General features: G+C 41.8%; 1 protein-coding gene across 2 annotated transcripts; it reads left to right on the forward strand.

Annotated features, from left to right (window-relative positions):
• The first annotated feature begins 601 nt into the window (after positions 1-601).
• On the forward strand, positions 602-26,619 carry brsk1b (BR serine/threonine kinase 1b). 2 transcript variants are annotated; one of them, XM_069674151.1, is made up of 20 exons: positions 602-2,020; positions 2,371-2,465; positions 4,971-5,056; positions 5,346-5,486; positions 7,389-7,505; positions 7,692-7,725; positions 7,822-7,890; positions 8,661-8,807; positions 12,127-12,158; positions 12,498-12,662; positions 14,521-14,618; positions 14,715-14,865; positions 15,015-15,075; positions 17,006-17,618; positions 17,903-17,951; positions 20,115-20,238; positions 20,364-20,465; positions 20,655-20,763; positions 21,056-21,145; positions 21,230-26,619. In XM_069674151.1, the coding sequence occupies exons 1-20, from the start codon at positions 1,933-1,935 to the stop codon at positions 21,451-21,453; spliced, it is 2,595 nt and encodes an 864-aa protein (XP_069530252.1). In that variant the 5' UTR covers positions 602-1,932; the 3' UTR covers positions 21,454-26,619. The 2 variants fall into 2 exon arrangements, with proteins under 2 accessions (XP_069530252.1, XP_069530253.1); XM_069674152.1 differs by having other exon boundaries at positions 17,342-17,618.
• Positions 26,620-27,456: the final 837 nt, after the last annotated feature.

Below are 27,456 nucleotides of genomic sequence, written 5' to 3' on the forward strand. Positions count from 1 at the left end.
ATCTAAAATATAAACAGTAATGGGCCTAACAGTAAGCCTTGATGAACTCCTCTGATGCCATATCTTAGTAATATTGTAAGGTCTTGTATAATTAAGTACTTTTTGGGTATAGAAGTTGCCCCCTGTAAATGAAATGAACAAGAAGTACATGCTTAAATTCTCAAAACACTTTACAACTGACAATTTGTGGATGTAGACCATATAAAGACTCTTAAAAGGAGCTTCTTTCCTTAAATGTTTTTAAAAGATTCTCCCTCTGAGAATATGGTCACGGGAAACATTAATATAGCCTACTCATATTCCTTTTAAGGATATGAAATTCGAGTCTTTGGCTTGTATCTAAAACTCCTAGTAGCCTTCCATCATAGTTAATGTTTGTTTTTGCAGTCGTTTAGGTCATACTCTCCGAATGCATCTGTGAAACTGACATGGGGTTTGGTAGGCTACACTCCATATCTCGATATTTTCCTGTCGTTGCAGCCAATCACATAATGAGTAACTTTGCTGTAGTAAAACAGGGTGGGGGCGCGAGAGGCAGAGAGGAGGGGTGGGGAGGGAGAGGCGGAACCCGGATGCTGATGCTGACCGATGAAGAGAAGGAAGCAGGAGAGAAGCAGGAGGAGGAGGAGTGTGAGAGGTGGGGAAAAAAGAGAAAGGGAAAGGGGGATATTACGGGTAGCAGCGGAGAGGAGGAGGCCATCCCGTGAATCGTAGACACTCCTGTGACTGCGGGCAACTTCTGACAACCTGGAAGATTCTTTTCTGCAACACGATTTAAAAAAAAAAGAGAGAGAGATTGCCATTTGCGCGCGAGGCAACAGCTTATAGAGCCGGCTGAGGGAGGAGATGCGGTGATATCATGAACATAGCCGGCCAAGGGGAGAGAAAGAGAGACAGAGAGGAAGAGAGAAGAAGGGAGGGAGAGGGAACACGGGCAGGATAGGCGGGGAGGCCAGCTGAGGATGCTTGTTGTTTCTAGAAGGAGGATTAATCACCGGGCCGAGCGTTGATCCTCCACCGGCACACGGAGCGCATCTCTCGCCGCCGCAGCTGCCCCGGACCGCGGGTACATTTCGCCTGCTTCTCCCGGTCTCTGCCGGAGGCTGTTTGCCTTTTTAATAGTCTCCCCCCTCTTCCTCTATTTCCTGATGCAGGGTCGGGGAGGGGTGAGCCAAAGTGTGCACCGGATATTGGAAAACCCATTCTTCTTGCTGATGCTGTTGGGATAATAGATTATTATCTGGACAACGCCGCATCTGCACAGAAATACATCCTGACTAAAACGAGGCCTGGCTGGAGAAGAAAAAAAAGGAATGTACTTCTAGCCTGGAAGGATTATGAAAACATTTTTTGGTCGGTAGCAGAAGCGAGGAGGGGGACCCTGATATCGATCAGTGAATGGATTCAATCAGAGCTTTCTGACTTGGGATATTTGAGACTCTGCTCTTAAAGAAATCAATCTGAGGCAAATGTAGCCTTCCTCTGCAGGTCTGAATGAGACCTTTCTTTCATGCTCCACTTTTGCCCAGCTGCATAAGCTACAAAGGATCAATAAGCTTTAAACTACTGTTTGATGGGACACATTATTGTGGATTTTACCTCCTAGTCAAACCTCACACGTCCTCTGCTCTCTGAATGATGCTGCTTTAGTGCAAGGGACACTCAAACCGAGACTGGGAGATACTTTATTCTGGGCCTCAGAGGATGGAAACTGGGCCGGTTCTCACTCCAAGCAAGGACCAGACCGCATGACAAACAAGTGCATGGGAGTAGCCTGCAGGGCCCGGCTTTAGATCACGACTAGTCCTCCTTACCTCTCCTCTGCTCCTCACCGCCCTGTGATGTGTGTTACGGCATTATTACGCACGGAGCAGGAGCCACCGCTATCTTGATCCGCCTTATATCAGGACTAGAATTGCATCTCGGGGAAGGATGAGCAGCAAGGAGCTGACGGTGGGCCAGTCCAGCCAGTATGTGGGGCCCTACCGGCTGGAGAAGACCCTCGGGAAGGGCCAGACAGGTAGGAGACCCATAAATCTCCTCGAGGCTTGTAGCAAGGCAAATGTCTGGAAGGGGCACCAGCTGATCCCCAAATCATATATTCAGAGCTCATGGTTTAGTCATTATTCCCTCTGTAAGTCACCTTATCTTCCTGGTATTACTCTGCTGAAACCTTCTTAAAAGGCATTACAGGATTGCAGGTCCCTCAATCTGTCTTTTTCTAAGCTGAGTTTGGTCAATGTTTTGTGACATTGTCAGTAAAGCTTTTTGAATTATTTATGCCATCCCCTCCTTCCTGTTTTCACACTGCATGATGATTTCTGATGCTCAAACATTTCCTCCCTCTGCGTGTGTGTGTGTGCCTGTCAGGACTGGTGAAGTTGGGCGTCCACTGTATAACAGGACAGAAGGTGGCCATAAAGATTGTCAACAGGGAGAAACTCTCTGAATCAGTTCTAATGAAGGTAAAGTGGTCACTAAATACTTTTCTCTATCTGTGTATATGCTCCTCACTTTGACATTATGGCGGCTTCAAATCTTAAATCATGTCAAGAAGGTGTCTTCAGAAATAGCAACAGCAATGGAGTCTGTATTTTTGTCAAGAAAAGCCTGTCTGTGTGTTGTAACTTGGAGCAGACGAGTGTGTGGGCACTGCTTCTGTGTACCGAACAATGGAGATGATTTCACTCTGCTAATTAAGTCTTCTGATGAAAGCTACTGCGGCTGAAAGACACTGGACTGAAAAGCTTTTTAATGTTGCCGTTTCTAATGTGACTGATTTGTAGTTTGTGCATTTTATGGTTTTAAAATACGGTAGGTTGCACATGGGAAAACTTTAGGCCCAAAGAACACGCAACACAAGTTCAGGCGTCTGGTATGGGTAGCTTTAGCAGGTCCCCGTTCCTCTGGTTTATACAGCGCTGCTTTGGAAAGTTGCCCATTGCCCCGTGCTCTGTGTGCTAACTGTCAGGACCAACATTAGCAGGCTGCTGTCTGCTAGCTAGCTTTAGCCGGGAAGGCCACCTGAAAAGACACAATTCTGACAATCTAAAAACAACTAAACATTCTGAGCGTTGTTAACATAGATGGTAATGCAGGACTGTTGCATTGGTCGCGTTAGATTGCATGGAATATGGCCTTAGATCGGTATATTTTGGCTCCATGGAGATGATGCCTCATATTTCAACTTCAAAGACCTCAAAAGCCCTCATATCACAAAGAAAATGGGACGGGCGTACTGTTCAATAATCAATCCAAACATGTGGACAGCAAGCCGATATTGTGCATCACTCTGAGCCGTGTGTGAGACTGTTAAATGGGTCAAACTAGGACAGATGCTGGTGCTGAAATGAGAACTGACAAACCTGCCAAAGTAAAATCCAACAACAAATAAAACCAGTTCATTTCAAAGCATAGCATTTAACATTTTAAACTTTCTGTCTGTTCAAGGTAAGAGTTTCCTGCTTTCCATCATTAGACATCTTGTCCCCACTGTAAAGACAGGGGGCAAACTCCACAGTCCGCCTTTAAGTACAGTAAAAAGGCATTCTAATGTTAGCCAAGTCTAACAATAGAGAGGTGGGGCATTTGTCTTTAATTGTTTTCATCATTCACTATAGCACAGATTAGTTAGAGACATGACATCATTAATTAATTTGATTAGCCTGATGTATCAGCTTTCATCAAATAGATGAAGTCCATCTGCCACAACTTTAAAACTGCATTGAAACTGGGATTTGTAGTTTTCTGGACTAAATACAGCCCTGCTCCTGCTGCTCTCCTCTCACTGTCTCACCAGCCAAGTACAAAGCCATGTGCACGCACTTTATACACGCATACTGCATACTACCACAGTGCTTTCCTGGTCTGAAACAACCCAAGCAACATATTTAGATATTACAGGATGAAGTTAGCAGCTAACCTAGCCAAGGAACAAAAAGGCATGCATAAAACAACTTGGGGCCTCTGCTATCGCCTCTCTGTCAGGTTATTGACAGATGTTTAGATCCATTTATTTTCAGACTCCGTCAAACTGTCTGACTTAGCTTTAAATCATTTCTCTGGACACTTTTAGGGACAGAACATCTAGCTGTAAACACAATATTGCCCTAAAGTCACATTTTAAAGTTAATATGACTCTGCAACTTAGCAACCTAGCTTAGTGTTAGCAAAGGTGTAGCTATTCTACCAGACAGGGATCAAAATAAGCATTCATTTTGTTATATTTTTGGCCAAATTCTTCACTAAATTCTTCACTATGTTCACCAGCTAGCATGCTAACTTTGTCTGTGTGGTTTTTGGTAGTGGGCAGGGAGCTTACAGCAGGTTTTTAGAGCTTTGTCATTGAAAACACCTACCAGATAGGGAGTAAAATAAGCATAAATTTTTGGTAATCTTTTGGCCAATATGACCAATATTAATTCTCTTTTAGCTCTGTGTGTGGTTTTTGGTAGTGGGCAGGTAGCTAAGAGCAGGTTCTTAGAGCGTTGTCATTAAAAACACCTGAGTGCTGCTGCTGGTGGTAATGAGGTTGACACAGAGCAGCTGAATTAATCCAAAATAATGAAGTAACAGGCTTTAAAACATAACAGTTTACATCAGAAATATGCTTAACATTTCCTGGGAACTGCAGGGATGGTGATAATTCTCTGTAGGTTTGTCACTTTGATGGATGCCTTTTACATTAACTGTTCTTACTTTTAAAAACACACTTCATCATAGTAATGTTTTGCTTATTCTGCTCCTCTCTGTCGACAACTCTTACTTATTTGTTACCACAATTTCAACGACTTAACAATCGCGTTTAATACTGTAACCCTTCATATCTTACCTAACTTTGCCTTCACACTTACTGAGCTCCGCTTTCTACCCTCCTCTTCCTTCTGACATTTCAATTTCCATCATTTCTAACCTTGCTTTTCTCTCTCCCTCTCTCTTAACCTTTTCTCCCCCTCCCTCTATCCATCCAGGTGGAGAGAGAAATAGCTATTCTTAAACTAATAGAGCACCCTCATGTTCTGAAGCTGCATGATGTCTATGAGAATAACAAATACCTGTGAGTATCTCTTTATCTTTTTCCTTTCTGCTTGACTTTTTTTTTTTTTTTTAAATCTTCCCTCTGTGCCTCTGGATCTCTACCAGAACAGAAACAACCTTGATTCTGAGAGGGGGAAAAAGGTTTTTGTAAGACAAAACTGACATAAATAACCACCTGACATGGAAGATACAGAGTGTGTCTTTGAGTCTGTCTGGGTTTTTATGTAAAGAATAGGTGACAAGTGCATTATTTGAGAGTGGTTTTTGCTTTCCTTTCCTCACCTGGTTTCCTCTGTCTGACCTCTCAGGTACCTGGTGTTGGAGCATGTGTCTGGAGGAGAGTTATTTGACTACCTGGTAAAGAAGGGCAGGCTGACCCCCAAAGAGGCCAGGAAGTTCTTCAGACAGATCATCTCCGCCCTGGACTTCTGCCACAGTCACTCAATATGGTAAGAGGCTATTGATTGAGGCCTGTATGTTGTTTTTTGTTGGCTGTCTGTCCAATTAAAGTTATCCGAACTTTTACTAAACTAAACCAAGAATGGTTGGTGCCTAAATCTAACCAAACTGTGATCATTTCACAACATGAACCACATACTTAGTAATGCTTAGGAATGGTTCAGGCTTAGGAATATTAAATCAACGTTGACAGTTGGTTTCACATAGGACACAACCAGCAGCCTCCTGGACAGTCCTGTGTTTTACCTTTTGCCTTTCCTATCAAATTTCAGCACAGTTGTACAAGCCAATCACAGCACAGTCGGGCGGGACTAGGCTGTACTCTAAAGCACTAACTAACTCTAAAAGAAATAACGCCCTCAACCCAAACTTTGCCTCAATACCAAACAGTTATTTCTGTGTCACCTAACTAGCTCTTACTCTAACTGTACAGGAAACACTATTCACTATATAAGTGGGCAAGAAACCAAATGGTTAGAGCATACGCATATAAATAACTCAACATCCCTGGTTCAATTCTGGCTGGAGACTTGTAAAATACGCTGATACAACCGCACCCGATACCACTTTACGGCTTGACGTTAGCCTCATGTTAGTTAAGCAATGTCAGTTTTCAGAAAAAAGCTCACAGACAGCACTAACATACATAAACATAAACATTAAGACAAACTAACTTACAGATTCATGGACACACACACACGATAAAAAGAGTCCGTCGGTGTTCACTGATGTCTCCGTGGTAGGTGCAGTAAACAAGTCCGGGCATGTCTCCCTCACTGCTGTGTTTCGGGGGGGATGCACTGTGTAGTGCTGCAATCAGGTGCGCTCAGAAATGGAAGTGCTCATCACGTGACCTTTTTTACACTATATGTGGTATGTTATATGTTACACAGAAGTAAAATGTGTGGCAGTGTCATGTTTGTTTGTTAAGTAAAATAAAGTTGAGTGTTAAAATTTCAGAAACAGAACAGTTGCATCATTATGTCTATTTCCTTTGTTACAGTCAGAAAGTGAGGAACATCTGATGATGAAACATGCTTTTAAAGTCATTATGCGAACTGTACTGTACTCATATCGGTACTCGGTATCGGCAAGTACCGAAATGTAAGTACTTGTACTTGGTCTGAAAAAAAGTAGTATCGGTGCATCCCTAGTTGTAATTATACTGTTTGAAACTTTGCTAATGGATTGTATATAAAATATGACATTTTTTGTGATTGAACATCTACTTGGCTGCAAGGCGGTGCAGTGGTTAACGCTAGAAGGTTCCTGATTCGATTTCCATGTTCTCCCAGTGCATGCGTGGGTTCCCTTCAGGTACTCCAGCTTCCTCCTGCAGTCCAAAGACATGCTCGTTAGGTTATTTGGACACTCTAAATTGCCCGTAGGGGTGCATGGTTGTCTTTCTGACAGCGGTATAGGTAATGGATAGATGAACATCTACCTGACTTCTGAGAAGTTCCTTAGCCATCATCTCATATTTGTCTGTGGGCAGGTCTAATTCGTTTACCTTTTTGAGCACAAAAAACTTTAATGACCTCATGTAAAAACATCAAAATGAAATTATTGTGAAGTAGTTCCTCAAAAGCAGACAGTTTCCGCATCAAAATCCCACTGACATCTGCAGTATTCCACCAAGCTCCCCATTGGAAAAAGACAAAAAAGGACACACGACTACTTTCTGTTCAGAGTCACTGTGCTTTCATAGACAGTTTTGGTATAAATGCTTACGTGTCATGTGGAAGTAAACCACGTACAGACAAGGTTAGTGTAGCTGTAGTTGCTGTTTATGGTCTGGAAAAACTTGAGCACATTCATTCGTGATTTTGTGTATGTGTGTGTGTGTGTGTGTGTGTGTGTGTGTGTGTGTGTGTGTGTGTGTCTGTGTCCAGTCACAGAGACCTGAAGCCTGAGAATCTTCTCCTGGATGAGAAGAATAACATCAGGATAGCAGACTTCGGCATGGCCTCGCTACAAGTTGGTGACAGCCTGTTGGAAACCAGTTGTGGGTCAGTACTGGCTTCTATTGATCATCTACCAATTATGTAATTTATTTAGTGTACTGTGTTGTGAATGAACCCCAAAGAAACCACCTGCCCATCAGGAGGAACGTATTCAGTCTGTTTCATGGATAAGAGCAGTTTCTGTTTGTATCTGGTTCCATAATTTAATAATGTCCTCTGCTTTATTTTTAGATCACCACATTATGCCTGCCCAGAGGTCATAAGGGTAAGTTACGACACTCTAACTCTGTGTGTGTGTGTGTGGGTGTGTGTGTTTGTTGGTTCCATCTAATGCTACCCTGTCCTTGCCTTTGTTTTTCAGGGGGAGAAATATGATGGTCGCCGGGCAGATGTTTGGAGTTGTGGAGTGATCCTCTTTGCTCTTCTTGTGGTAAGAACATCCTTGTTTTCCTTATTTATGGAAAACAATTTATCTATTTTTTCTTTAAGTATTAAGTCATTTAGGATTTTTTCACTCCTTTTTGATTCCCAGTTATTATGTAATAATAATCGCTCTGACACTCATAGATTGGTATAATCTCAAACAGAATGTTTAACTATCTGGGTAAATCTTAAAGGTACCCTGTGTATTTTTGACCAATAGGGTTAGCCAGGAACAAAGTTGTCAAGAATTGTTCCCCAAAAACCTCCCCCGAAATAGATTTAGTTGTATTTATCTACAACAAAACAATAAAATACCTTAATGGAGAAGTCTGTCAAAGTAAAAAAAAAATCCCCCAATCCAGCAATGGTAAAACTTACAAATTATGACATTATACCCCATTTTTAAAATCCATAAATCTAAAACATAACCCAACATACAAAGGCCAATTATCATTTTCACTCTTAAGTCATTCTGTAGGTTGAACAAACAACATATAACATGTTAATTTGCTGAGATTTTGAAGAGGAAACAACTAACCAGGCCTTTTTAGCCAGGCCTGCTGTTTCTCCCTGTTTGAAGTCTTTATGCTAAGCTAAACTAACTGGCTGCTCTTAATGCGAGTAAGAGGAATACCCACATTTCTGAACTCTTCCTAACTGTTCCTGTTGAATGTGACAGATCTTTTCTTTAACAAAAGACTTAATTTAAAAAAAGAACGTTAAACACGGTTCAATTTGCATAAATGTATTTCTCCATCCTCTCCCTTTTCTTCCCAGGGTGCCTTGCCCTTTGACCATGATAACCTACGGCAGCTTCTAGAGAAAGTGAAGAGCGGGGTATTCCACATGCCCCACTTTATACCTCCTGACTGTCAGTCTTTGCTTAAAGGAATGATAGAAGTCAACGCTGACAAGAGACTCACGGTGAGAAGGGGGGGACCATCGGGCTTTCACAAAGAGAGGAAAGACTGTTAAAACTGTTAAAAACACTACCCAATGGCACATTTATTTAAATTATATATTTATGGAAAGTATATTTCTCTTGGTGCACAGTTACTGTCCAATCATAGCTTTGCAACAAGTTGGCCATCCTTTCCAAAACCAAAAACAAGTCTAAGGAACTGATTAAACAGTGTTTTATCTGCTCCAATGTAGCTGCAAATGTTAGCATATCTCGCTAACTGGCTGACTTCCTACAGCGGTTACAAAGCGCTACTTCCAACACAAATGAGGATAACATTAGCAGTGTTACAAGTAAAAAAGCCCAAATCACAACTCACACCTCAGCCGTGTGGTGGTTCCTGACTGTTTGGAAGGTGTTTATTTGTAAAAATCTGTTCCTGCTCAAATAATGTTTCCTCTAGCTCTGCCCTTTAGCTACACCAGTTCTTTGCACTAACAGGTTTGTCCTGCTCTTTACTGGATCCTGGGAAGTTTGCAGTCAAGTAATTCCAACCAGCGTGGTATCTTTGCCTCAACACCTCAGTTAGTCCTCGTCTTGTAACTTTGAAAGTCAATATGTTCCGTTTGAAACACTAAAAAATATGCTAGTGAGGTAAAAGGGTTATGTTAGACTGGAATGACACATACACATAACTGAATTACACTTTTGCTAACTCTATACTGCACTACAAGAGCCTCTTTGATTAGAGTTCTCCTTTCAAAAAGACTCAGCTAGAGGCAATAAAAAAGTCTGGATAAAAATGTGGATACAGCGCTTTTTACATAGACTATATAGATGTGCACTGGTTGCAAAAGGAAATCAGTTTGTATGTAAGTCTACCAGAAAGTAAATCTACTATTCAAGTGCGTTATTGGTCCCATTTAGAGTTAAATTGTTAAAGATAAAGCAGGGGGTGCTTTAAGGTGTGGCAAGATGGAAGCGTCAGCTATGCGTATCTAACCTCGCGTCAAGATATAGTCACTTCTAACTCCAAATATCCAAGATGGTGACGGCCCAAAATGCCAAACTTAAGGCTTCAAAAGCGTAGTCCACAAACCAATGGGTGCTAACAAAGTGGCTACGTCCACTTCTTATATACAGTCTATGGCTTTCAACAAACTCATGTACGTTAGCTTCATTAGCTTGGTAGCTATAGCTGGTAGCTAATTAAAAAGTATTTTGATTGGTAAACCTTAATAAGCTTATTATTCTAAACTGCAATTATATGGAGAACTTGGCAGGATGTAGCCAGTTTCTACAGCATATGAACCAAGAACAAGGTATTTAGGAGTGAAGAAGGAAAGAAAGGAAAGACCCAGCTTTCGGCTTTGCTTCAAGATGTGACAAAAATTGACCCTGACATTAGAACCTACAGAGGGAGGGGAAGAGAGAAGTGGAAAGACTAGGGCCAAAGACTGGGCCTAATGTTTAGCTTAATGTGCATCATCACCCTCAGTTCTGAGCCAAAATCAAAAGAAAAAGAAAGGTGACATAGACGGATCCTATCGGGATGACTATATGTTGGGATTGGCCCTGATTAAAATATCATGTCTTTTAGTTAAAACATGTTTAAGAGAGCAGTACGCCTTTAAATGAGATGTTGAGTCAGCCAAGACAGCACTAGTTTCTATTTCTGTCCTCAAAGGGAAGTTTGCAGTCTATTTGGAGACAAGAAATTTGGAAACCAAGATTTAGTAAGGAAGAGAAGCTTCTATATAAATACACAAAGTATATGCATAAGTGTACAAGAAGAATAAATGGATGGGTCAAGTGGATGGAGACACTGTGACGGAAACAGACATCTTCCTTCCTTTTTAACTCAGTATCGGCTTCCAGAATAAACGACTGAGTGAACGGACTTCCTGAAGGAATTCCGCTGCACTCAGGTTTTAAAGTAAAGCTGGAATAAAGCAGCCATGTGGGCTGGAAATCAATTCATCCTTAAGCGTTAGATAGATGGAGACAAATGTGACATTGTGGCTCGCATGTTGCTGTTAAATACAGATGGAGAGAAAGAGTCTGGTCACTTAGTCATCCCGCTACAACAGAGCAGATTTAATCAAAGCTGTGGGTTCGTTGATTAATGAAGCCTGAAACCAGGTCAGAGTGTCTCCCTCTCTGTCTCTGTCTGTCTGCACGTTGCCTCCCTGGAAACAACTCACAGCGCAAAAAGACTTCAATCCAGTTTAGAAGTATAAGGATCGCTAGCAAGCAGAACGCAAATCTGCAATTACTCCCTGACAGTGGTTGTCAAACTTTTTTTATAATGTACCCCCTTTCAAATACTAAAACTTAGATTTACATTTTTTGATTTATAGTTTTTATTTTAGGAATTATGCATGAATAAATTATTAAAGATTGTTTTAAATACACATGCATCTGCTTGCCGGTTTTCTCTCTGCAGATGCACAACAACAGGCCTCACACCAGACTCACTTTTCACTTTTTACATGCTTGCAGAACTGCAGCTGCTTGATTACTCCAACCCCAAGAGATACTAAGCAGTACTGACGCGATAGCTTATGTATGCAGTCCTAATGCGTATAGGGGACTCCTACAGTGTATATACCCATCAGCCATAACATTATGACCATTGTGTAGGGCCCCCTTTTGCTGCACAAACAGCCCTGAAACATTGAGGCATGGACTCCACAAGACCTCTGAAGGTGTGCTGAGGTATCTGGCACCAAGACGTTATCAGCAGATCCTTTAAGTCCTGTAAGTTGCGAGGTGGCACCTCCGTGGATTGGACTTGTTTGTCCAGCGCATCCCACAGATGCTCGATTGGATTGCTATATGGATATTTGGAGGCCAAGTCAACAACTTGAACTCGTTGTCAAGTTACATTTCATCCTGAGGCGGACGTGACGGTCTGCACCAAATTTAATGACAATCACTTCAATAGCTGTTGAGTTATTTTGGTTTGGACCAAAGTGTTGGACCAACCATCTCTATATGAATTGCGCCTGAGGCTAAAATCTGTGTCAGACATATTTTGTGTTCATAATTCATAAAGACATTTCATAGAAACAAACTGACACACACTAATTCCTGAAACTCATTTTTACATTCTCAACCATCTCTGTGCAAAAGAGCTAAATTTAGCATTGTGAGTGTTTCTGCAATGCTGACTCGGTTGCTTTAGACTTCTATAAGGAATGATGCTGGGGTGAGTCAGGCCTTTTTTTACACAGTGAGAGCTGATGCTTCGTCTTTGTTGACTTGTCATCATTTGGTTACATCAGTTGTAAAAAAGGAAAGACAAAATGCTTTAATATTGTCTTCTTTTTCTTTATACAGCTAGAAGCAATACAGAAACATGCCTGGTACCAGTAAGTACATTCATTATTCTGACATTTTTTATTCTTGCTCTGCTTTTTCCCTTCACTGCTCATTCCACCCCCACTGTAAACTCCCATCTTGAATTTCATAATTACCTTAAATTGCTCCAGATACATATATCAACCCAGTAACAACATTTTTAAAGAGTTCTCTACTTCCGATTGTAAGTGAGCAACCATGATACCAGATCTAAGGATCCTACTTCAAACTCAGACCATGAGGGTGTCTAAAGTAACAATGCTCATATTCAAAGTATGGGCTTTTAAAGTCATTTTCATTTAAAAAAAACAAACAAAGATGTTAGCTGTTTCTAATGTTTCTCTTCTCAGGAGTGGTCGTAATGAGCCGTGCCCGGAGCAGCCGCCCCCTCGCCGGGTGTGTGTTAAGAGGATCGTGTCCCTAACTGAGCTGGATCCTGACGTCCTGGAAAGCATGTACTCCTTAGGCTGCTTCAGAGACCGGGTCAAACTCAACCAGGACCTTACAAGTGAGGAGTGAGTAAATATAACCCATCAAACATTTCAACTTTTAATAGATAGCAATGCATCAATGTGCACCAATGTTGAGAAGTAAATATGAAGAACTCAATCAAACTGTTTTATACATCTGTTTTATTTGCAACTGTAAATTAAAAAATGTATAGACAATGAAAGAAGTATAAAAGGAAGTGGGCATAGCCAGCAAGATGTCACCCATTGTTTTGAGGACTGCCTCTTAGAAGCCTGAAGTTTTGGATTATATGCCGCTACTGCCATCTTTTTTTTGGTGCTGTGACGAGGGGGTGGAGCTAGAGAGGAGCAAGGGGTTGGCAAACGCAAAGATGTCATTTGAAGTATAACCCCTATGCCCACGGCTAATTCTTTAGCTGGCTAACTAGACGTTTAGCCAGCGTGTTTTCTATTGTGGTTGTGGCTGTCTAGAGTTGTTCACTTATTAGACTAAATAAGCTAAGGGAGATTTGGAACGTAGTTAATTTGCCCCTTACTAGCCCGCATTTCTGGTGGGAGAATGAGCAGCAGGTTAGCGAATGAGCCGGGTTACTTCAAGAACCACTCGTCTCATTACTACAGCCCGTCGTGTTATCTGCAGGGAAAGCCAACGAGCTAACGAGCTAACACGCTAACGCGCTAGGTATAGTGAGGGCAGACAACGTCACCTGCTAACTGGTGCTAAAATACCAATGCCGGAGCATGTGACTTCTTGAACGGCCTGTTATTACAATTAACCTCACAGTAAGAAATCATTTTTGCTCTATCTTTGTATTAAAATCGCTAAAAGTCACCAACAAGCTAACAGGGCTTTGAGGTTAAGTTCAGTGACTGAAATTAGCTGAGGTGACACCAAGCAGGACGGCCTGAGACACCCACCTGTCACTCAAAGCAGCCATTCCTTTTATAAGGCATAACTGGCTTGCTGTTTTATTCTTCTTTCAAGCTTTAACATGGGGCCTTATGGGGATTGACTCGCTTTGAAGCCAGCCTCGAGTGGCCACTCGAGGAACTGCATTTGTTGGAACTTCTGCCTATGCTTCATTTTTCTTCTAGCTCCAGTGGCTGCCACCAGTAGAACAGACGTTTCAGATCCCACATATGAAAAACTATGCATTCTTACAAGCAGGCTGGGAGTAAAAAGCGTCATCATGTTAGTCATTAATTCCCTCACAGTTTCTCTTACTCTCATTATGGCCGGTCAATTACTTCATCATTAATCTGCCTGGCTTGGCAAATACAAGAGCAACAATAACAACAGTGCCTCATTTATCTCTCTGTCCAACCGTCTCTTGTGTCGGCCCTTCTTTGCAAAACTTATTTGGCTTATTGTTACCCACAATGCAACAGCAAAAGCAGAACAAGACAAGCAGAAAAACATGCGCACTCAATGTTTTTTCATTAACAATTAATAAAATGACAGAGCATAATGTGAAAGGAGTTGCTTTCATAGAGCTGAAGAGTCCTCAGCTTTTTGACACGTGTAAGTGTCATTCAGATTTTTTTCTAGCCCACAACTTTATTGCCAAGTCAGCTCTCATCTTTCCCTTTACCGGTAACAGAAGGCAGCTGTTGTTTGTGAGAAGGTCCACTGTACACTGTCTGACCTCCACCAAACCTCAGACAGACACACTTAAGCAACAAGCTGGTGAATGTAGTGCAGCATCAGCACATGAGCCAGATACTTCCCTTTGGAGTTTATGGAGACCAAAATACAGCCATTGTAGCTATTATGACAACCCTAAAAGCTCTGGTTTTCCAGATGTTTTTCTCTCTGCGTCTGAATCTGTAAGCTTAAATCTGTTTGTCAGTCTCGTCTCATTCTGAAATGTGGCTTCTGTCTCTCTGTACCTTTTTCCTGCAGGGAGAACCAGGAGAAGATGATCTACTACCTCCTGTTGGACAGGAAGGAGCGATACCCCAGCTGTGAAGACGAGGATCTGCCACCCAGGAATGACTTAGGTAAAAACAATTGTTGTTTCATTTTTATTTTGAAGGCAAATGTTATTATTCCTTTGATTTCTTTAAGAAATAAAAATCATATTTTTCTTCTTATAGACCCACCCAGGAAGCGTGTAGACTCCCCTATGCTCACGCGTCACGGTCGCTGTCGTCCAGAGAGGAAGAGCCTGGAGGTCCTCAGTGTCACAGAACAGGGGTCTCCAACCCCACCTCGCAGGGCCCTGGACACTAGTGCACACAGCCAGAGGTAGAAACCAAATTGAGGACAACATCTGACTTACAATCCCAGTTTCTTGTTGGAATAACAAGCCTAATACCAAACTCAACCTTAGAACAGATTAGAGTTTGACTTAGGAATCATTTATCTTAATGAACGTTGTTTTCTGTCTTCATAAGGTCTCGTTCAGTCAGCGGAGCGTCCACAGGTCTGTCCTCCAGTCCTCTCAGCAGTCCAAGGGTAAGAAGTTCACTTTTCTCTATGCATTCATAATCCTGAAACAAAGAGTTGGCATCTTTTTTTGTCTCCAAAGCAAATTAAAGTTTTTAATATCGCAACTTACACGCTCCACTTTAATCGCCTATCATTATGCTGCTTGTTTGATTTTTGCAGTTACACTGCAAGAGCTTTATATACCAGCCTTCTTCAAAATAATCTCCCCCATTGTAATCTCCCTATGTCTGTAACAATCCTGGCCTGGCCTGTAAAATCTGCTGTTCTGTACTTTACATTGCATAATCTCACTAAATGATTCTACTCATGATAGTGGGGGATTGGCCCAGAAAGCTGTATTAATGTCACAGTGTTCTCCGTTCTTGCATTTTTAGCATCTTTTGATTACAACTACATATTTAACAATGCTGTAACAGGGTGAAAATGTTCTATACTTTGTGGTCTGTTTGTGTACATTTTCCCTGTTTTGTGAAGAGTTAGAGGAGAAGATTGAGACTATTCTCATGTCTGTTTGGTAAAATTAAAGGTACCACCAGTGCTTAGCTTATCTAAGACAATCAGGGTAAAAAAAGATTTATTTAGCTAGCATTACTCGGTCCAAAGGTAACAAAGTGCGCTGCAGAGCAAACAGTGCCTCTGTGCTACGGTGCCGTTTGCGCGTATTTAAATGAGTCATTATGCAAACATTCGGGAAAAATTTGTCTCCTTTCTCTGCTAATAAGCCTCGTGGCAAAAAGCACCTAATTCATAAACACCAGCGCTAACAGCAATGTGCAGTTAGAGTGAAAATGCAGAGAGCTGGTGGTAACTGTGGCGCTGTCACGCTCTGAGTTTACACTGATCATGACGACAATTTAGCCTTTTGTGTGTTAAAAAATGTTTTTGTCTAAATACAGTGTGTTAATAATGTACTGTCATTATTAATATAATCGGGAGACCTATCAGTCTGGGGCTGTGCGAGGCTCAACCCCGGCACACACACGGGCAGACAGTGTGGAGCTGTTATGCGTGACGGGGATTACTATATGGACGAGCTGCTGTTGCGCGCTCGTTTAAAAAAATTGAAGCTTAGAGTTACAGCCAGTTAAACTAGCAAACACCTGTCGCGTTACAATAAACTGTTAAAAGAGCTGCCCCCTCCTCTCCCTGCTCATCATCAACTAATGCCTGAGAGCGCAGCACCGCGCAGCAGAGAGTGGAGGTGCAGACAGCTCCTCTTCACAATCAGACGCGAAACAAGAGCAAACTGCACAGATCTACAAACTTTATGGGCGCTTTTGCACTTGAATATCATCAGTGAAGTTTGCTTTGTGAATCGGACCTTGAGACGGGGCAGATAGCGGGGGAAAATGATGCGCAATTTATGGTGCTATCAGCAGCTGCAATTCATTCTAAGTGAATTCCCCCTTAATATCGTCTTTGATTAATCTGTACAAAGAACATCGAGCGTAAATGACAGGATGTGTCTTTTTGAGGAGATTTGTTGCCTTGGTTGGAGCCGTATTTCCCCCTTTCATTGTCCTTGTATTTTTCTGTTGAACAAACAGCATACATAGTAAACATGTTTGTATTTCTGTATCAGCAGCTTGCATATAAATATCCGTTTTGGCAGCCAATATCACAAAACCAAATTTCCTGTCATGCTGTTGCTCTTTGATAACTGTCTCTGCTAGCCATGCCTCTCCATCATACTGTCACATTCTCAGTCATACACATTCTCATTTCATAGACACACTATGCTGCCTCTTACAACAGTCTGTGTGTACATGCTGCCATGACAGAACATAACAGTACCTAAACATAAACATAAACAAACAGCAAAACCAAATCCATCATCCTGTTGAAGAATCCTTCCATTAATCATAACTCATGACCATTGCTTTCTGTCCATCCCACCTCCCCTCCTTCTCCCCATCTCTCTGTGTCTGCCCATCAGAGCCCGGTCTTCACTTTCAGCCAATCAGAAGTCACCCCCACCACCACTTCCTCCTCCAAAGACCCCAAAGCAGGAAGTGCCACTACCTCTCGGCCTACCCGCCCGACGCCTGACCCAAAAACCCAAACCCTGCCTTCAAAGGGCCCCACTGAGCGGCCGCAGCTCCACTCCATGAAGTCCCTCCCTCTCCAGACACCACGCTCCCCGTCCCCCTCCCCGTCCCCTCTCATCTCCCCCATCCCACGCTTCTTCAACTTCCCCTCTCCATCTGTCTTCAAGTCTAAGAACGTCCACTCGCCCGCTAACTCCTCTGCAACCCCTCCTCCTGTGTCACAGGTCACGCCGCAGGGCTCACCGCTGCCCACCCCACTGGGCACACCTGTGCACCAAATCCAACACCCCTCCTCCATCACCCCTCCCTCCTCTTCCTCCTCGTCTTCTTCTTCCAGAGCGGACGGCGGCGGTGGGGCCTCGCTGTCGCTGACGCCGCCCTCCAGCCCGGGCGGGAGCGGCGGTATGGCTGCTTCGAGCTCGGCCCACTGGAGGACAAGGCTCAACTCGTTCAAAAACAACCTTTTGGGCTCGCCGCGCTTCCATCGGCGCAAACTGCAAGGTGAGAGAAGTTGATGATAGGTGTGAATGACAGTGGATGACAGTTGATGCTCCGCTAACTGTTTAAACAATCTCCCGCTCTGTGTTTGCAACAGAGACTAAATCTATTATTACCAAAACGCTAACACATGCCTGCGGCCTTGTTGAGCAATGTCTGATTTAGTTATTATCTGTAATTAGGGCAATTAAATTAAAGCCCGTCATCAAGAGTCACTGCCCTTTTCCTTTTCTCCTCCTTCTCCTCTCTCTCTCTCTCTCTCACTGTCTGTCTGTTTCTGTTTTTAGTCCCCACATCAGAGGACATGTCCAGTTTGACTCCAGAGTCCAGTCCAGAGTAAGTCCACATGTCTCAGGTTTTTTTTTTGTTCGTTTACAGAACGTATAAAATTGCTCTAGAAACACACTGGCAGCACTGTGACTTTTTCCACAAAAGTAGGTTTTTTAAGTTGTTTCAACCAATGACTGTATATAAAGATGGACAACGCGTCTACATGTAATCTCATTGTACAAAATTGAAACCAAAATCTCCGCTGGAGCTGGTGACGTCATTTGGAGGCAGAGTCTGTGCAGTAGACTCCGCCGTATTGACATACCCCCACATCAGCTAACCAAAACACACACCTAACTTACCGATAATAAACAGCAAAGGTCCCACACGTCAGCACATAACGCAGAACAGCTTCTAGTGTTGGTCTGAGGCAGACGTTCACAGATATGGAAACTTCAATGACTGTAGTGATTGTTTTAGTTACATTTCTTCTCGCTGTTTCTCCTCTACTCTGCTAATCCGGAACAGACCGGCTGCAGCAGCTGGGCGTAAAAGAGATAGATCAGAACGTCTGACAAACTTCTTGATTAGAATTTACACCAAGTCTAACTGATACCGGTCGTAGCTGCGCCTGGTCTAATGATGCGCGCCCACGTGAACACTCACAAAGTGGTGAATGTAGCCAAGCAACACACTTCTCCACTCTCTAATTTCTCCCATAGAACACGGATAACGGATAACACAAAACAAAAGAAAAAAAAAAACATTTTACAGATTGTCAAATAACGCAGCAAATCACAGCAAAACTGAACAACAAAGAAAATTGATCATCGCTGCAATTAATAATCTTAAGCATGTCCAATGTACATTTATCATATTTCCCACGTTTTTAAAGGCCCCGTCGGCATGAAATCTGAGCTCACTCGGCACCTGCAGGGCGGAGACAACGGCGAGTTTCTGTCCCACACATGCCGTGGCTGAGGGGAGAGCTCTTCAATTAATTCAAACGGGACTTGCCCGCCAAAACGAAACATTTCGATCAGCTCACTTTCCAAGTAGATTTCCAGTGGGTTGGTCCGACCACAGACGACTCTCTCTCTCTCGTTTAAATGCCGTTTTATTTATCATCCTGTAAAACAACAAGACGCTAAGTTACTTTTGCTGTTTGTTTTACCGTAGATTTAATTCTGACTTTCTAAACTTAGGCCTGGTCCATCCTAGGCATAAAAGATACACCTGGGTGCAATACAAACAGGGCTTAAGTCTAAATGGTGCACAGGGCGTAATGTAAAATCTGTCCTAACTTTCAGCTCTAGGCTGAACATACACCCAGGCGTACGCCCGGCTGGTGCACTCTATTTGTCAACAGAGCTGTCAATCATCCTTTTTACAGCACCAAATAACTAATTAAACTTGTCAGATTTGAACACAGAACATGACAAGAACTAACTATAATGACAGAAACCATGTCTGAGAAAAAATGATTTGCCGTGTATTTTGAATTTATAGTTTGACTCATGTCCCATCTGTTAACATGGAGGAGGCGGGATTTATGAGCTATACTGCAGCCAGTCAGCAGGGGGCGCTCCAAATGTTTTGGCTTCACTTTTAGGGAGCTGTCATGTCGTCAATCTTTTTATACGGTCTATGGTTTTTACTAATATTTTCATATTCACAGTGGAGCACATGACAGAGAAGTGTTGTGTGCTAACATTTGTGGTTTTTGTTATGCAATGTTTTGCACATTTCCTGTCCATATCCACCGACACAAAATCTTAGTGACTAGCTTGTGAATATAATGGAGCATTTAGCTGCTATAAAGCCAGATAAATGCTGACTAACTCTTTGCCATTATAAGCAATATTACACATCTTTCTGTATCTGCCATGTACGTGTTGCTGATCTAAAGGCTAATTTCTGTAGCAAATGCTCCCACATTTAATAATTTCTTGTCTATTTTCTATTTAACATCAAGAGGGAATAGTTCACTCAGTGCGCCAATGTCACAAGAATCAGAATTAATTTATCAACTGTTTCATTCATACTTCAATATCATCAGCACAATGCTATTTATAGTCAGTTCACTGACGTCAGCGTCTCTGTCAAACATCAAAGGCCAGATAAAAATAACACATCCAACCCAAATTTGTTTTCTTTACTTGTTCATTTGTACTTGAAATGTGTGAATAGAACTAATCTGTCACACATCAAACGCTCCTTTATCTGCAGGCTGGCTAAGAGGTCCTGGTTCGGTAACTTCATCAGCCTGGAGAAAGAGGAGCAGATCTTCGTCATGATTCGAGACAAGCCGCTCAGCTCTATCAAGGCCGACATCGTCCATGCCTTCCTCTCCGTGAGTACGATCGAGCTCAGATAAGCCTCGACACTGGCACTGTAATACCATTTGGGACATTGAAGGCACCGTCTGAGGATCTTGTATCTTTAAATGAATGTGAAGCTTTTCTTTTACGTCTTCAGATCCCGTCCCTCAGCCACAGTGTGGTGTCTCAGAACAGTTTCCGGGCAGAGTACAAGTCCTCCGGCGGCCCCTCTGTCTTCCAGAAGCCTGTCAAGTTCCAAGTATTATTTTATTTTTTACCTCTTAAGCACTTACAGACACGCAACTCCAAGGTCACAAATGAATGTGGGACACAGACTAATAATAATCACATAAATGTTCTCAAGTGAAATCTCACACTAGGAGTGCGTCTGACTCAAACAACAACAATCCTGCTTATGAACTGGCATGCTAATCCTTTTCTCCTGCAGGTGGACATTGCTTTCTCTGAGGGGGAGAGAGAGCGAGAGAGGGAGCGAGCAGAGAGGGAAGGGAGAAGAGAGATGGGCATCTACAGCGTCACCTTTACTCTAATAGCAGGTAGGACGTTCACAGAGAGCAACACAAAGATGGCGATTTGTAATGTTTCTCCATGTCTGCTGGTAAGAGACGAATCTGCAACGATTTGTCAGTGTTTTATCCACAGCTTGTTTCTGCTGCCCCCAAGTGGCCAACGAAACACTGCAGAAAATGAGGTTAAAATTATGGACAATGGTCTTTAAATTCATGCTTCACTTAACCATACAAGGGAGTTTTAGTTTTTAAATTTGGAGACTTTGAAAAACTTTCTCTCTTAACCTGAAATGCATGACGACTTGATCCTCTCTCCCAGGTCCCAGCCGCAGGTTCAAGAGAGTGGTGGAAACCATCCAAGCTCAGCTTCTGAGTACTCATGATCAGCCTTCTGTGCAGGCACTGGCTGGTAAGTAGCACACAGTTGCACACTGAATATACTCGTACTTAGATATCTGTTTGGCTTCTTCTAATTTTACCTGTTCCCCCTCAGATGAAAAGAACGGTCAGCTTTCCCGTCAGCCCAGCACTCCTTCACGTCAGAACTCCCGGCGTTCCGAAAGCGGATCGGAGCGGGAGCGGGTAGAGAAGGAGCGGGCGACGGACGGTGGAAGCGGAAGTGGGAGCAGCAGCGGGACGGTCTTACAAAGGCGAGGGTCTGGAAAGGACAAGACCAGACTCCTCTCGTCGTCCAACGGGACACAGTCTCATCCCTGAAAAGAATGTGGTGGAAGAGATACTAGGGTCATCTTCCTGGCCTTTTTCTCTTCCTTCCCTCAATCCTACCCACCCTTCTTTCCTTACCTATTTCCTTACTTCCTGTCTTGCTTCCTTCCATTATTCCAAAGCAATGGGACAGAGGATGGGGAAGTTTTTCCTTGAAGCTGATTTAGGGATATGACAGAGAATTCCCCACAAATGGCTGACTTATCAGAAATATATATTTGTGGAGGCAGGTTGAGCTGATTTCTAGTCAGTCTTCAAAGGGGCAGCTTCGACCTGGAGGGACGAGTCTGAAGGCAAGATGTTGAAAAAGTCCCGCCGTACCAGAGAAACACGGGACAGGCTCACTGCCAGAGAAACACATGGTTCAACAGCTCGAACGAATCTAGAAAGCACATGACTTCCCCACCAACCAATCACAGGCAACTCCTTCAACTCTAACAGGAAACCTCTCAACGGTCAGTGGAAATGGCACAGGAAGGTAAAGCAAATAAGAGAGCCACTTAAGTCATTTTAATTGATCATTTTTTTCATCAAGTCTCCTCAACACTACCTGACCAGATACGACAAGTCACATTATAGGAAAACCCACTCCTCTCTTCCCCTAACCCTGATAAAAGAGAAAGCTGTACTCTCAACTAAAATGGTTGTTGTCTGAGACAGGAAGAAGATTAACTGGAGAAGACTTGATTGTTAAAGTGGATTTTATCTCTAAATATTTAGTAAAACTGAATGTTATACTTTAACAATCAACTAGTTTGAGAAAAGTGCAAAGAAATGATGGAAAATGAATTTGTCATGGTGTACGTTATGTAGCCCTGTAGCTACGTGAATATATCCAAACAAGACAGACAGGACACAACTATTCCTTGAGTGTATGAGCAGCGTAAAGTCCCACAATTATTTCTGAATTACACAAAAAAAGCTATGATACCGTATTGCCTTTTATGTCGGAGAAAAAGTGGATAGGTAGTTAGATTTAGCCCCATTTTAAGGACACTAGTCACATCACAGGTAGAATGTCTCACAAGTAAAAAAAATCCCCCTGGAAGAGAGAAAGTTGAAAAGATAGATGGAGACAAAAAGGATAGCTAGCAATAAGTATCGGGTAGAAATGGAAGGAGAAATTAGCAGATGAAAACTTAGCTTAACTTAGAAATAACAAAGTCATTCTGTCAAATGGAAGGCGAGGATTTTTTTCCTAATCTCAGTACAACTTTCACATAGCCTACCATATGTACATTGCAAGCGTTATTGTATGAATTTTCCTCCTGTTCATACTGCCCGAGAAGAAATCCTCTCCAAGTTTGAACGATAAAAGACAAAATCCGCAGTCTGTGCATGTCAATATTTAGCTAATTAAGCTAATGTGAGGCTTCAGCAGTCTTAGCCTTACCAACGATATCTTAGCCCCTGTCCGTACAGCAATAGTTCAATCCTAGCTAAGCGGACAAAACTAGCACAGCACGTCTGTCAACCAAGCACAACACCATGTAAATATGTATGTAATTCATATTTAGGAATCCTTAAATAATTTCAAAAACAAGCTAGCTTCAGTTAGCTTTGGCAATAACCTAATTAGCTAGCTAGCCAGCTACAGCTAACAAAAAAATCTATAAGCCTGCTTTTTTCTAAATCACTCTAAAATAGTTTCGCTAGGTAATTCTGCCACCATTTTTAACAGCTTACATTCTGAAGGAAAGTCTGAGGCATTACAATGTTTTTAGTTCCCCCGCTGGACATTGTTTCCTCTCTTAGTCATGTTAGAGGATACATTTGGGTAGTCATTGTAGACGTGGTGCTGGGGAACATCCCCAGGATTGACATTGGAGATAATGTTATTACTAATTTCCAGCCAGTTTATACGTTTATTATTGACAGATGACAAGATTTAAGTTGTAAAAATCGTTAGTTAACACATTATCTTCAATGCTATCCTTGTAGTCACATGATTTAATTAAGCCTTGCTAATCTGCTAGCATTTGTGGCTTTGATGCCATGCAGCTAGCATATTTTTAGTTGTTTCTGACACTTGCTGGCAGATATTTCTGATAATGCTTATGTCATTGTTTTTTCCCACTCTGCTTCTTATAATTACAGTCTGAACAATAAGATGTAAATATGACGCAAGCTTACATAGGAATTGGTAGAACAGAGATACCCATTGCATTTTGCTAACTCAGACTGCTGAATCATCACGTTAGCTTCAGCTAATCTTTATGATGCATTTCGCTGTAGGTTTTATCTCCTATCTCTTATAATGGACTGTAGGAAGGTATCTCTTCAGGGCCAGTATGGACAGGAGGAATGATTACAGTGACCAAGAACTGTTTCAATGTACATCTGAGCATGTGAATGTTGTGTGAAAATCCAAAGGTGTCCTTTGACCAAGAGGAGAATTAAATCCACAGAATTTCAGTCATTGAAGAAGGATGATGATAGAAATGTGCATATGAAGAGGTTGAAAAAACAGGACAACCAAGACTTTTAGGCACATAATTAGGCAACCGAAACCTTTCCTATGTTCCTTAATGTTTGACAATAGATCCCAGCCATGCAGGGCGACGCCAAAGCCTCACTAACAGCTTCAGCTCTTTCTGCTAGGAGAGATCGAGAATGGAAAGAGAGGGAGGTTTGGATGAACAACAAATTTACCTTTCCCAAGAAGAAAAACAAGAAACAACAAGGATTTGCATTTCTCTGTTGTCATCAAAACTCTGAGCACAAACTGCCTGGACGGGGAAGAGGAAAAATTAAGCCACACATAAAGAATTTTTGGCGCGTTTTATTTTTCACTCTCCATTCCTTCTTTTTCAACTTTGCTCTGGTCTTTTGGGGTTTTTTAGGAAATGTTTATCGTGTTTGCCACCAGCAAAATGGAGGGCGACGCTAACCATGTGAATGTCAAAAACTTTTTGGAAAAATGTTGCAAGAGTGTAAACATATTTTTGTTCCACATGTTTTTTGAAAATGTATTTATGTATGTATGTATTATTTATTTATTTATTTGACATGTATTTGTTTAAGTTGTGATTGTTTTGTTTTTTCATGAAAAGCAGGAAATGGGTGGAGAAAGGGAAATGCCGCTTTCATATGTTACCTACATCAATACCGACTACGATGCTGCAGAAAACCCTTCCATTGTTATGTTGTGTTTTACCTGTTTTTTAATTTATTACTGTTTGCTACCATAGATGTTCACATTTTATGACACTAGAAAACTACTCCATAATCACAGGGATAAGCTCCATGTGGAGGAATTTTTGCATTTGAACAAACCACCATATTTTTTTTTATCAGTGCTGAGTCATTCACTCCATTTTTTCTTCCTCTGTCTCTCAGGAGTTTTGTTGGACATCTAAGGAAAAAGGACGCAGCATTAAAGATGTTGGAATGTTACACAATTGATTTAAAAATGTTTTAGGGTGAAATATATGTACGAAAGAAACACACATGCGGGCACACACATGACCGTTCAAATTAGAAACCTTTCAGCCAGGCTAGTAACACAGACAGTCTTAGCATGGCTATGTCTGTTTGTCGGTTGGTCTATAACTTTGGTTTGGTTTAAGATGAAATACCTGCAAAACTGACATTCGTGTGTAAGCTAACTAGCTAATGTTAGCATGCTAACAAGTTAAAATAAGTGGGTGAACATGGGGAGCATTGTACCTTTTAGACATTAGCATTTAAGCATTGTCGTTGTGAGCACGTTAGCATGCTAATGTTAGCATTTGGCTCAAAGAAATGCTCTGGCTACATACAGCCTCCCAGAGCAGCTAGCAAGGCTGTAGACTTTTAGTCTTTTTCAGAGGGCTAAATGATTCATGATCATCGAATGCAAAGAAATGTTTTCTTTGTTAATTCATGCAAACTCTGCTGAAACCATTACACATTCCTAATTGACTTTTAATAGTCGTCACACACACAAAAGTGGTTAGCCATTGTACTTCAGCATCCTAGGATGGTGTTTTAGCATTAAGATTAATTTAAGAAAGCTTTAAGAAAACTATTGGCCTGTTCTTCTTGACAGTTTGGCACAGCACCCTTGCTGGGAAATATCAAGACAGATTTTCAGTCTTTACTGTTTTCACATTAGATTTGAATGTGTTTGTCCTTCTCTTATGTAATCATAAGCTTTCTTTCCCCCCCTTGGCACTCTCTGTGGGCCCCTTTGAAAAATTAGGCCGTGAGGTGCACGCATCTGAAAGGGCAGAGGTCAGGGAGGTTTCAAGTTACACACTCACACCCCCCAAAAGAGAGAGTTAAAGCATGAACTCTAACGTTCAAGTCAAGCCCAGGTCAAGTTGACCTCCTTACATCCACTTTTAGGAAGAAAGGCTAGAGTTAAATGGAAGAACAAAGAAAGAAAAACTGGCTGCTCCAACTTTGAATAAACTTTACTTCAAATTCCAGTCAAACACACAACATGGCCCTTGGCACGTTTGTAGCTGAGACACTTGAAAGAAAATTCCCCCCTCCTTTCCTCATTCCTCCCTCACCCAACCAGCCACCCATTGACTTTACATTTTCTACAACCCCCACCCCTCCTCTTTGTATCTCCTGAATCCTGACTGCACATATGTCACCCCCTTATATAATCATCCCCTTTTCCCTCCTCTTGTATACATTTTATACTCTGTATACTTCAACGCAGATGCTGTATACATTTGTATACACTGTATTCCTGTCTCTGTCTCCATTGTATGCCATCCATATCTATGTAGCGTTCACTATCTTTTATCGACATTGTAGTCACCATACAACTCTTTCTCTCATCATTATTGCTCATTCTTCTTCTGCAGTTAGAATTGTATGACTATAATCTCTTGTCTCCTGCCCATATTCTCCACCACCCCTGCCACGCCCCGCCACACGCCACCCGCTACCCGCTACCACCGCCCCCCCCATTATGTGAACCTCCACTCCACACAGAAGAAAACTTTTTTTCCACTCTGGAGGTGACATCAGAAAAACCTTGAAAGAGGAGGAGGTGTGTGGGGGAGGGTGGGTCGAGAAAACTGCTAACACAATTAATGATGACGACAACGACAAAGAGAAATGTCTGTAGAATTATTACAAAAAAAGGAAAAGTGCACTATTATGACAATGATTATTATTGCCTGTGAGAAATACTGACCAATAAATAACAGGAAAAAATGTGGCTGTATTTGCTCTGTTTGATGGTACAATTTTTTTTTCTTTAAAGGGCCATGTTCAAGTCTCTACTCTCAGTATCTGAGGTTTCTAATGTGAAGACTAAGTTCATTTTGCTTTATTCGTAACTGCAAATACATTCAGTCAAGTATCATATAACATATAATGCACTACAAGTAAGTGAAAAAAGGAGTAATATTTAAGATATAGTTGTAAGAAAAATCATAATTAAAGATGTTTTTTATTTTTTAGGGGAACAAGTAGGTTAAAGGGTATGGGGTAACTGGGAAGCTTACTGTGCTGTTACATAAGGGCAGCATCTATAAAAGAAACTGCAAAGCTTGTCATTCAAAATACATGTAGGCTAATATTTCATTTAGAACAGTAAGTATGTTTAAGGTAAAGATCGACCTACTTAGCATACATGTACCTCCTCAAAAAAATGTATGCTCTAAATGCCAGGAATGGGCGTGTCTCTATGACATCATTTGCGGCTTCCTGCAGATAGAGGAGGAAAGTAGAGAGCTCTCACTCTGACACTAATACAGCGTCCAGAGGGATTTATTTGTACAAATTTAGGCCCTTAAAGAAACAAACTGAACTTTTAATTAAATTGAAGTTGCACTTACCTCACAGTTCAGTCGAATTGTTATAAATAAGCCTTTATTGTTACCTGTATGAATAAAAATAAATGTTGAATTTAATTCAAAACTTCAGAAGCCCTTAGTGGACATGCATCAGTACATTTTATTTATTCCATGTTCCTGTGATAACGAGTAATTTCTGGTCATTTTCACGTTATCATGAGAAAACGACGCGGCACCACCATAACATCAGATG

The sequence above is a fragment of the Semicossyphus pulcher genome, unplaced genomic scaffold (genome assembly GCF_022749685.1).
Source record: "Semicossyphus pulcher isolate SPU_LCO1_2020_fin unplaced genomic scaffold, fSemPul1.0.p SCAF_23, whole genome shotgun sequence".
Lineage (NCBI taxonomy): Eukaryota > Metazoa > Chordata > Actinopteri > Labriformes > Labridae > Semicossyphus > Semicossyphus pulcher.